Source organism: Apium graveolens, unplaced genomic scaffold, assembly GCF_009905375.1.
Source record: "Apium graveolens cultivar Ventura unplaced genomic scaffold, ASM990537v1 ctg337, whole genome shotgun sequence".
Taxonomy (NCBI): Eukaryota; Viridiplantae; Streptophyta; class Magnoliopsida; order Apiales; family Apiaceae; genus Apium; species Apium graveolens.
Window position 1 is genome coordinate 17,974 of NW_027418069.1, and position 11,122 is coordinate 29,095.

The 11,122-nt window shown below is 31.3% G+C and overlaps 1 protein-coding gene across 1 annotated transcript; it reads right to left on the minus strand.

Moving 5' to 3' along the window:
- Window positions 1-1,680: 1,680 nt before the first annotated feature.
- Window positions 1,681-7,709, minus strand: LOC141701114 (zinc finger BED domain-containing protein RICESLEEPER 2-like). Its single transcript, XM_074504755.1, has 4 exons — window positions 7,654-7,709; window positions 7,485-7,542; window positions 7,246-7,382; window positions 1,681-3,247 (listed from the first exon to the last, which is right to left on the minus strand). The coding sequence occupies exons 1-4, from the start codon at window positions 7,707-7,709 to the stop codon at window positions 1,681-1,683; spliced, it is 1,818 nt and encodes a 605-aa protein (XP_074360856.1).
- Window positions 7,710-11,122: the final 3,413 nt, after the last annotated feature.

Sequence of the window (11,122 nt, forward strand, 5' to 3'; positions counted from 1 at the left end):
ACTTTCGACAATGTAACGCGTTCCTGATTTAGAAGATTAATTTTTAAACTATTTTTTTCGACGATCCAACCGTAAGGATGGTAAGATATATCAATTTTAGTCATATGAAAAAAATATTAACAAATTTGAAATTCATCTTGCATGTGAGGATTAGAAAAATCCAGTAAAAGTACCCCTCCCGACAACGAGACGCGTTCCTGATTTAGAAGATTAATTTTGAAAATTATTTTTTTGACGATCCAACCGTACTGATGTTAAGATATATCAATTTTAGTCATATGAAAAAATTATTAAAAAAATTGAAATTCATCTTGCACGCCAGGATTAGAAAAATCTAGTAAAAGTACCACTCCCGATAACGAGACTCGTTCCCGATTTACAGGATTAATTTTTAAAATGATTTTTTTAACGATCCAACTGTACGGATGTTAAGATATATCAATTTTAGTCATATAAAAAAATATTAATAAATTTGAAATTCATCTTGCATGTCAGGATTTGAAATTCCAACTGTATGCATTCTGTCTCCTGCCAATCTTTCAACGAGTAAGTTCACAAGTTTTGTCCTTTCTAACTATATATACAAAAACCGAAGACATGAAATTATGTTTCTTCTTAGAAAAGCTAATATGTGGAGCTAATTAATATAGTTCTAATTGATAAAGTAGTGCTTTCTTTTCAATGCCGAAAGGAAGAAGCCGATGTTGATTATTGTCATTGTTGTGGCATTCTCCCTTACTATACTGCTTCTCTCCAGGGATAATTAAATCCAAAAGAAAAATACTGATAAGCTACTGAGCTTTTGTTCCTCAGCCATAATGCTAGAAAGCTCCTAATAAGCAATATACAAAAGATATGCCGCCTGTAGGAATAAATAAACAAATGTACATCCACCAAGTTAGTGCAGTGGCTGAGATAAGGAAGCAAAAAATAACAGACCTATTATAGGTGATCAGATATAGCACGAGCAAAAAATAAAATGCTACATACCCTTATCCTTTAATCCAAATTTATAATGATATCCTTTTCCTCCTGTGAACATTTGAAAAGGTCAAATGGAAGCATGTTAGACTAAAAACATGTTTATTCTTCATTCAAACTCATTTAAATTATAAGGAATACATGTTCACCTGTTTCAATTTTTTCAGTCCATACAATTCACGAACCCAGTCTGCTCCGCACAACAAAACTTCTACTGTTTCGGGTTTTAAACAAGAGTGATGTGGTTCAATCACTCTACCACTAGCGCTAAAGGTCGACTCTGAAGCCACCGTGCTAATAGGAATACTCAACACATCAGATGCCATTTTGGACAAAATTGGATATTTTGCTGAGTTTCCTTTCCACCAAGCAAGAACATCAAATTTTGAACTTGGAGCGATAATTTTCTCACTCAAATACTCCTCCAATTGTGACTTTGTAGGCTCAAGTATACCGCCACTCTCTCGAATAAAACTCTCGTAATCATTGATCCCTTGAGGTGTTTCACTTTGTTCAATAATAAAATTAGCATCAGAAGAAGACACCCCATATTCATTCCTTTCTTTATTAGCATCCTTTTCTTCCCTGCAATACTCAAAATACAAATCATTCAAGGCATTCAATAAATAAGACATATTTGTTTCAGCATCACTTGCAATCGGATAAAGAGTTGGAAAACAAAAAACTGGAAGTTTCATTTTAAACCGCGGATCCATGACTGGCACCAATTGACATTACCAAGTTAGTTTCCCCCCAATATTTCTCAAATTTCAATTCCATTATTCGCGCCATCTCTCGAACATGCATATTTGGATCGATGGCCTTTCTGTCTATTATATGCTTGACCCTTCTTATCTCTGATAAAAACAAATTCGAAGTTGAATAACCTGTTCCGGAAACAACCTTCGTGACATCAGAAAATACCTTAAGGAAGGAGCACACTCCTTCAACTTGCTTCCAATCCTCCGCACCTGGTACATACTCTTTAAAGCCTGGATCAGATGTGCTATATATAAGAAAAAAATTCTTGAACTGAATAGCACATTCCAACATATTATATGTTGAATTCCAGCGTGTAGGAACATCCAGAATCAGCTTCTTACATTTCAAACCTAATGACTTAGAAATTTCAGCAAACTTAATTCTGCGACTTTCCGAGGCTGCTATATACTTAACCCCATCCCTAACTTTATCAACTATATCTTCAGTTGGGTTTAAACAATCTTGCACACATAAGTTCAATATGTGTGCGCAACAACGAGCGTGAAACATCTTTCCCTCAATAGACAATGACCTTCTAACACTAAAAGTTTGTTTTAAATACCGTAAAACGACATCATTCGTAGCTGCATTATCTACCGTCAATGTCCCAATTTTATCAATAATCCCCCATTCATCCAAACACTTAAACAAAGCTTCTGAAATTATAAATCCGCTATGTGGGGGAGGGACATTACAAAAATTAAGGACCCCCATGTTCAAATTCCAATTGGAATCAATCCAATGACCCGTGACAACCATATAACCAATTTTTTGATGTGAGGAAGTCCACATATCAGTCGTTATATTAATCTTTCTAATATATTTAAACATTTCTCTTAATTTATTTTTCTCAATTTCATAAGTACTGAAACAATCTTTCCTAACAGCATGCCTACTAATTTTCTCCCAAAACGGAGTAGCTGTTCGCATAACTTTATCAAACATAAAACTCTCGACATGTCTAAACGGTAATTCATTTACTAAAATATAATGAGAAATAATTTTTCTCATTTCAACATGATCATACTTGAAATTACCGACTGTTACCTCTGATGATTTCACATCGATTGGCTGAAACTGAAGTAATGCTTGACTTGTCTGTCCATTTTCTTTCCGAAATTTGTTGACATGCCTGTTTAAAGTAGTTGTGCACCCTGTTGGGTCACATTTGATCCTTTCCTTGCAAAATTTACAAATGGCGATCGTCTGATTGTTTTCTTCGACCGTGTCCAAATATGGCCAGCAACGGGCTGTCTTTTTCCTCGACTTCTTTTGGTAAGGTTGAGACTGTTGAGTTTCAAGGCTGCCACTTTTTCTTTTTCTTGAAATTCCTTCTTGCTCAGTCATTTCAAGAAGTTGTTCGGATTGGTCGTTGTTATCACCATTTTCACCAGCATCTTCAGATTCTATATCATCGCCAAGACTTCTTACTTGTTCAAATTCTGCATTTTCCGATATAATTTCAATTTGATTCTTCTTTTTTCTGGAAGGAGCCATTACAAATCTGCAACACAAGTGGAACAATGTTAGGATTATAATTCAGCAACAAATCTGTAAAAAAATTGTGTAACACTATTTCTATGTAACAGAGAAATTAACAATATTGTAGCAGTCAGCAACATAATAGCAGTTGAAAAGGAAGACTGAGAACCTTCATGCTTTCTAAATTCATCACAAACCAATATGATTGTAGATACATACAAGACTACACTTTTGCAGTGAAAAGGCAACAAAAGTGTAAGCTTTATAATGCCTGTAAATATATAATTTTCGTAACTATGCGTCTACAACTGACTAGTGCATATCATCAGTTTAGTTATATGAAGCACTCACCTCAACACAGAAAAATACTAATAAAAACCACCCCTATTTTTCCCAGAAAGAAAAACAATCTTACCAAGAGACGCACGCAACAAATACATTCGATAACTTCAATTACTACCTTTAAACATCATCAATGTCTCTGTTCCATATAGTTTTATTGAATATATAATAAAACTACTCTATCCCATCTTGACAATATCAGGATGGAACCTACTAATCTTTATCAAATAAAAATTAACTGACCTGTTTTACAGCCTGGTTGCATAAAGGTCCTATAATTTCAGGTTGAAGGTAATTTCTTCAGCCAGGAAAAAAAGAAATGGCCTAAGCCCTAAGGTTTATAGTTAACAAGTATAAGATTTTTAGCTTCCCTATTGACCATAAACGTATAAAAGAAATGGACAGTATCATATATGTACACCACACACATCTCTATTAGTCATTCAGTAGTAATGTCTCCCATGACTTCTATCTTTGAATGTTTCATAGTCTTCTCCCAATATTCCAAAACTCAATTATAAAAACTACAAAAACCACACTATAATCCATCTAAAAATCATGGCACATTGGAATACTTTACCAGAAGAATTGCTACATACACCCAGAATAACCAAACCAACCCCCTTAACTTTAACTTAATTTGTGGGGTGTAAACTGAGCAAGAAAACACAATAAATTGATCCAGATAATGAAGAATCTAACACGTAATATAGGGTATGGTTACGTTTAAACAAAGAAGAAGAATAAATAGCTAAACATAAAGCTAAATACTTAAACAGTTAAAATAACAAAATGAAAAAGCATCTCAAACATAATCCAAAACTAAACAAAATGAGAACATGGAAGAGAAGTAGAGAACATTACCGGGGAATCTCAGATTTGGGAATTCAGGGAATTTAGGGATTTAAGTCGTATGTGAAATTTAGGGATTTGGTTTGGAGAATGAATGAAATTTAGGGGCTGAGTCGTCTGACTAGTATGTTTTAGGTTTTTAGGTGGGCTGGACTTGATTATTTGGACTGGGCTGAGATTTTAAGTTGTAATATCTGTATATTTAACGAGCTCTTAACGAGCTGTTCGATAACACATATATTCGGCTCGACTCGTATTTGTTCGCGAACAAGCTCATGTTCGGCTCGAAAGTTACCGAGCTCGAGCTCGAACACGTTTTTCTGTTAGGTAATAAAGCTCAGCTCGGCTCGGTTTCGTCAGAAAAAAATTAAAACTCGGCTCGTTTACTTCAAAACTCGGCTCGACTCGGTTCGTAAACAGCCCTAGAGGAAAGTATAAACAAGTAGAGCTATTTACATGAAGAGAAGAACTATATTTGTTAGCCAAGAATGACTTGCATGCATGCCTCATTCAAAGGATTTTCCCCATGCATTCGTAAATTTTTATTCTGGTCTATAGGCAGGCATTTTTGGCTAGCTTCACTGGTTGTTGCTTTTCATGCAAAACATTTTCTCCTCTCAAGAATTACTGTTGCTTACACTTCTTACTGCCTAGGTTAAGTTCAATCAACAGGGGACGATTCCAAAAATGAAGTCAAGAGTTTTTCACGAGTTCGTTCGATTCTTGTTCACCCCTAGATTTGTTAGAACAAATAATCAGTTTTAGAACAAAAAATTTAAGCCTTATTCGTCAAAAAAATACATATGTAGTAGTATTGATTTTTTTAGGTAAGTCATTTCAATTAACATAGATGATAGTGTTCACCAAACTTCCCAACATTTTAATTAATATATATCTATCTATTACTTTATATATATAATAGTACACTGCTCATTGATCACACATGTAAATTATTTTTGCAGCTACCTATCCAACACATATACATTTACATTTTCTGATTCATAGAATCTAGCCCGGACTCTGATATATAACTGAATAATAGAAGGTCATAGTTTAACAATTTTAATGATCCACGTTCAGTAATTGTAGAATTTTCATACTTTGGATAATTATATTTTACAAATATATTGGAACTTTAATTTCTTTAAACAATTATACATTATATTTGGATTGGCTAAGATATATCTCTAAAGCAGTAATTATTTTATAAGCTATCAAGGGATTGTCCAGTTGATGGAGTATTTACATGAGGTTGTATTCATGAACTCAAGATTAAAGATTGTACTAGAAAAATATGTTTAATTTGTTTGAATAAGATAGGTTTTTTTGGTATGATCCAGAGTTCAATCTTTTCCACACAATTATGTTAATGGTAAGATATTTTGTTGGTACACCATTTTCATTTACTCTTATACCCAGATGTATATATACGCTCATTCGGCTCATTCTCGTACTCACGCATATAAATAAATTAGTGGAAAGGTGAATGGGATTATTAAACAAACCCGAAACTTCATTTAATTCAAGCACCAACTATACAAACGGATTTTTTTTTTGTCATTTTCATCCAAGAAACCAATCTACCAACAAAATAATGAAATGAATTCAAAAAACAAACATTAAGTTAAATTTGTACTCCTCCCATGTGATCAAAATATTCTTAACAAATTTATAAGTTATTTTGAAATTGTATTTCTTGTTGAATTAGCTAAAAAATATTAATGTGGTACTGAATTTTTTTATAAATAGCATCTGGAAAGAAGCCAATCCATCAAAACTGTTATCTTCATATATTCTAAAAGATGACTCAATAAGATGAATTGTATTAGTAAGCAAGATGATGATGTTGGTACACTAATTTAAACTCAGCTAAGTTACCATTCCATATACTACAAGAAACAAGCAATCATACAACAGTTTTGCACCGTTGTGTGACAGGAAGAGTTTCCGTTGTCTATCCAACACTAGTGTGATAGAACATTGGATAATGGTTATTTATACCCTTGTAATAAGAGAGATTGAACAACCATGCTAAACACTGGCTACAATCAGGATGACACAACTGTTCTTTTAAAGTAACCATTGTTGGAACGTTTTTAACATGATGGGAAAGTTCTAAAATTTCTTTCCAATTTTACATATCATTTTCAAACAACAGTTAATAACTAATTGGTGTTATTGAATTGTTGTTTAGACAATGGCTTTTATTTGACATAATTATATACTTGGGTAACTGTTGTCCGAATTATATTCATATAATGGTTACTTTTGGTTTAAAAACCCATTATCTTATTAGGTATTAGCATTTTGCATATCAATTTCATATTTAATTAAAACCTGCTGCATAAAACTAAATTAAACAATTTACAAATTAAAAATCCACATAATCTAGACCCCTAGAAAAATAAAACCAATTCCATACCATAAAATAAATACCCAACACAAAACACAAAAGTCCATAACATAATCCGTACCATACCATAATCCGTACCATACCATAATCCATCCATTCGTCAATCCAAAACAAAACACAAAACAACTAGATCTACATACCAAACTACGAACAATCTACCCAACACAAAATACATTATCGCAAGTCTACTTGTCACCAATTACATACATAAAACATCCATTTTACGATAAGTTCAGAAGAACAGAAACAGCGAGGACCCAGCTTACACAGTGTTCCATAAACTATTTTGCTAACTCAACCCTGGTCTCGTTGATGTCATCTTCAATGTAAACCAGGTTTGACCTACGCTTCCACTGAAAAATCATCAAAAATTTTGTATAAGTAATATGTTCTGCCATTATAAGCGTAAATACAAAGTCGATGAAAAGGCCCAAAGAGGGTGAATTGTCAACTTATTAGCAAAGTCCAGCTCTTTGTCATGAATAATTTCCATCATGTATCGCATCACGAACTGGCCACAATCCTTGTTCCCGGTCTTCTCTAGAACTCCCTAAAATATTAAAAAAAAATATTAATAGAGTCTCCAGTCTCTTTTAATAACATAATTAATATATGATGCGAAAAATGAATAAATACTGCCATGTTCTCCTACCATACTTTCTTCTTCGGAACCTTTTTCAAATCCTCGATCCTTGTACATGTTAGTGGCACTACAACCAAAATAATATTTATCAAAACATAAAATAACCACTGCAAAATATGGTCGGACAAGGTTTACAAGTCAAGACTTAATATATAAATTTTACAAGGTGAACTCTTACTTGTCGATAACATCCATCCATTCTCCATCAGCAATTCGACGTTTAAGAGGGTCCATTTAGTAGACTACCTTTCCGTCTGGATTGACAACTGTCAAGGTACAGAGGTTCCTACAAAAACATTAACAAAGGTGCTTGCTTAAAATTAAAGCTTAAATTTTTAGTTTTTTTGTCACCCTAAAAAAATCACATTTCTATTAAATTAAAATCAACCTAAAAAATATTTAAACTCACTAATTGTGAAAAATAATCCAAAATCTGATACTAGTAGAGTGTAATTTATTGCAATAAATATGATCAGGTATGGCATCAAAAATTGAAGGCTCGTATTGAACAACTTTAAAATTGAACCGATACAATTATCATCAAATTTGAACATTAAAAATTATCAGGTTTAACTATATAATTGCCCCTGTATTAGAAACAAACCTAACATCTAGTAACAAAATCAATTAAAAAATGTCAAGCCATTAATTTACGTTTATACTGAACTAATACAATTAATATAAATTTTAACATCAAATATTATTGAGTTTAACTATACAATTGAACCCATTTCTTAATAATAAAATCTAAATTTTTGATTAAATATAATGAAAAACTGGCAAGGCTTAATAGCTTAATAGCTTGGGATAGTATAAATACTCACACATCATTGTATGACACGAGAAAATGTTGCCCTTTCCTTGAATCTTTAAATCATGTAGACAATCCACACGACCTCTGCATTGCACTGCCACATCTAATGGCACCAATTGTTCCCGAATCTACAAAGCTAATCATGTTGACCATCTTATGTTTCTTCACATATTCATTCAAGAAGATACAAATAAAATTAAGCAGTCTTGAGTAAAGATTCTCATATTTATTCTTAAATCCTCACAAGGATTATCTAAAGATCAATAATATTAATTATTATTTATTTTTTTTAAAACTTAAAAATTAAAAGTTAAAAAAAAAATCTAATTCATCCATATATTTGTAAATATTTTTACTAAACAAACTGACAATGTTTAATTTACCAACCGTTGTAAGATCTACTCGCACACAACGGTTTCTACATGAAACTGTTACTGTAGGTAATGTTATTTAATTATTAGTTGGGTAACCATTTCTTAGCAAAACTGTTGTGTAATAAGTTTCCTAACAACGGTTTTTATCCTAAACCGTTGTCTAGAATCCAAAACAAAAATAAGTAATACTCTATAGTTAAACTTTTAATTTTAAAAAGTTTGATATTCGTGAGTACATATGTTGATATAACATTCGACGTTATTCATAAAAATTAAATTTTTCGTACCTTAAAAGTTTGATAATCTGATTCGAACACGTCAATCATATCACTATAATCAATAAATAACTATGTACATTATGCTAACAAAGACGTTTGTGGACAAACATTTATTGAACACATAATAATTAAGGACATTAAGTGCCCGTTTGAAAAATTATAAAATAATTAACTTATGACTTAAAAAAATTATCTAAATTCATTAATTTTAGATTAGATTAACATTTAAACTCATATTTTTAAAAATAAAGTTACTAAAAAAATCAAAATAAGTTCAGAAAAAGTACGTCGTTACTAACACTCAACTTATTCAACTTATAAGTTGGGTCGACAAATATTTGTCTGTAAGTTATTACGGATTTATAAGTATTAAGGCGACTTATAAGTCAAAAAAAAACAAGCCCTAATTATGAAAATTTTAAATTCTATCATTCATATGCAATAATTTGATATATTTTACAAGTATATGTACAATAAAGAATATCAAGACGTACACTGACATATACACATGATACTTAGGTTTACGAAATATCATAGTAGTTATAGGGTTTAGGCGTTACAATTAGGATTTAATGATTAAGGGTTAACTATCAAAGTAGTTTAACAGTAATGATGATAATTTGGACTAATATAAAATCACACAAAAATAATAAAAAAATTACATCCCTAAAATGGTTAGATTTTAACATCCGTACGGTTGGATCGTTAAAAGAGTTATTTTTTTTAAATTATTCGCATTTAGGTTAGGGTTTAAAGTTTAGGGTTTAGGGGTAATTGATAATGCATAGTAAGAAAGTTTTGATTAATATAAAATCACATCGATACATCATTTTCTAGAAAGGGTATCGATATTGTAAATTAATTTGAATATTGTAAATGGTAATCATATTCATATTCGAAGCACATCCGTACGTTTTGATCGTTGAAAGGTTGATTTAAACATCCGTAAAATTGGATCGTCGAAAATGTTTACAAATTTTGAAAATATCGATAAACTGGATATCAACTCGAAAAAGTTGAACTTATCACCAGTCAGTTATAGTTTTTCAAAAACACCATTTTGTAAAATAATATATTTGGGAACTCCCAACTGCCGATACGATCAGGTTTTAAAATAAATAACATACTAAAAATAAATAGATGATTTGTTTACTGATCATTTAACACACAGAATTTAAAAAATATTGAAGTTAAAAATGATAATAAAGACATTCTAAGCAATCCAAACTACACAGTTATCTCTGAAACAACAACATCACAATTGACCAAATATCATAAAAACTATTTTTAGCCCAGTGTTCAGAAACACTAATCGCATGCTATGAAACATCAATATTCTCTATGAAAGTTAAATTTTTCGTGTAATATAACTTTGATATTCTTATTATCAATATATTATTTCGTTAAAATAATTTTTGATTATTTATATTTTAATAAATTATGTAATTTATTCGTCTGTAACGATTTAGTCAAATACATAAAATCTAAATTATTGTGGTCTTAGAAAATAAATGAAATAATATTATTCGAAATATTTTAATTTATCAGCCACATAATTCTTATATAACAATTTAACTGAAACTTACGAATATTATTAATTTTTTTATTTTAGACATATCGTTGTTAATACAATTCTGTCTGAATTAGAACACATTTATTGACTTTTTAGTTAGGCCGTTCATCCATGTCTCTGGTACGTGATCTCAAATCCATTAACTCAAATCTATGCTCAAATTCGTGCTATTACTCTCAAATACGTGGTCATACTCTCAAGTCCTCAAATCTCAGTCACATCAAGAATTCAAGACATCAAGAATTGAAGAACTCGAGTTTTAAATTTCTTTTCATAATTGAACAGGTAAGTACAATCTTTTTAAGAATTCGGGTTATATATGTACTATGTTTTGAATTCATTTCGATGAATTCGTTTTTTTATAATTCTGAACTTCAATTAGGGTTCATATTGATTTGGGGGGAATATAAAGACTTCATAATTCATTTTTAAGAAGCTATAACTAGTGAAATTGAATATTACGCTTGGACAGGTAATGAAAAACTGGAAAGGCTTAATAGCTTGATAGCTTGGGATAGTATAAATACTCACACATCATTGTATGGCATGAGTAAATGTTGCCCTTTTCTAGAATCTTTAAATCATGTAGATAATCCACGAGACCTATG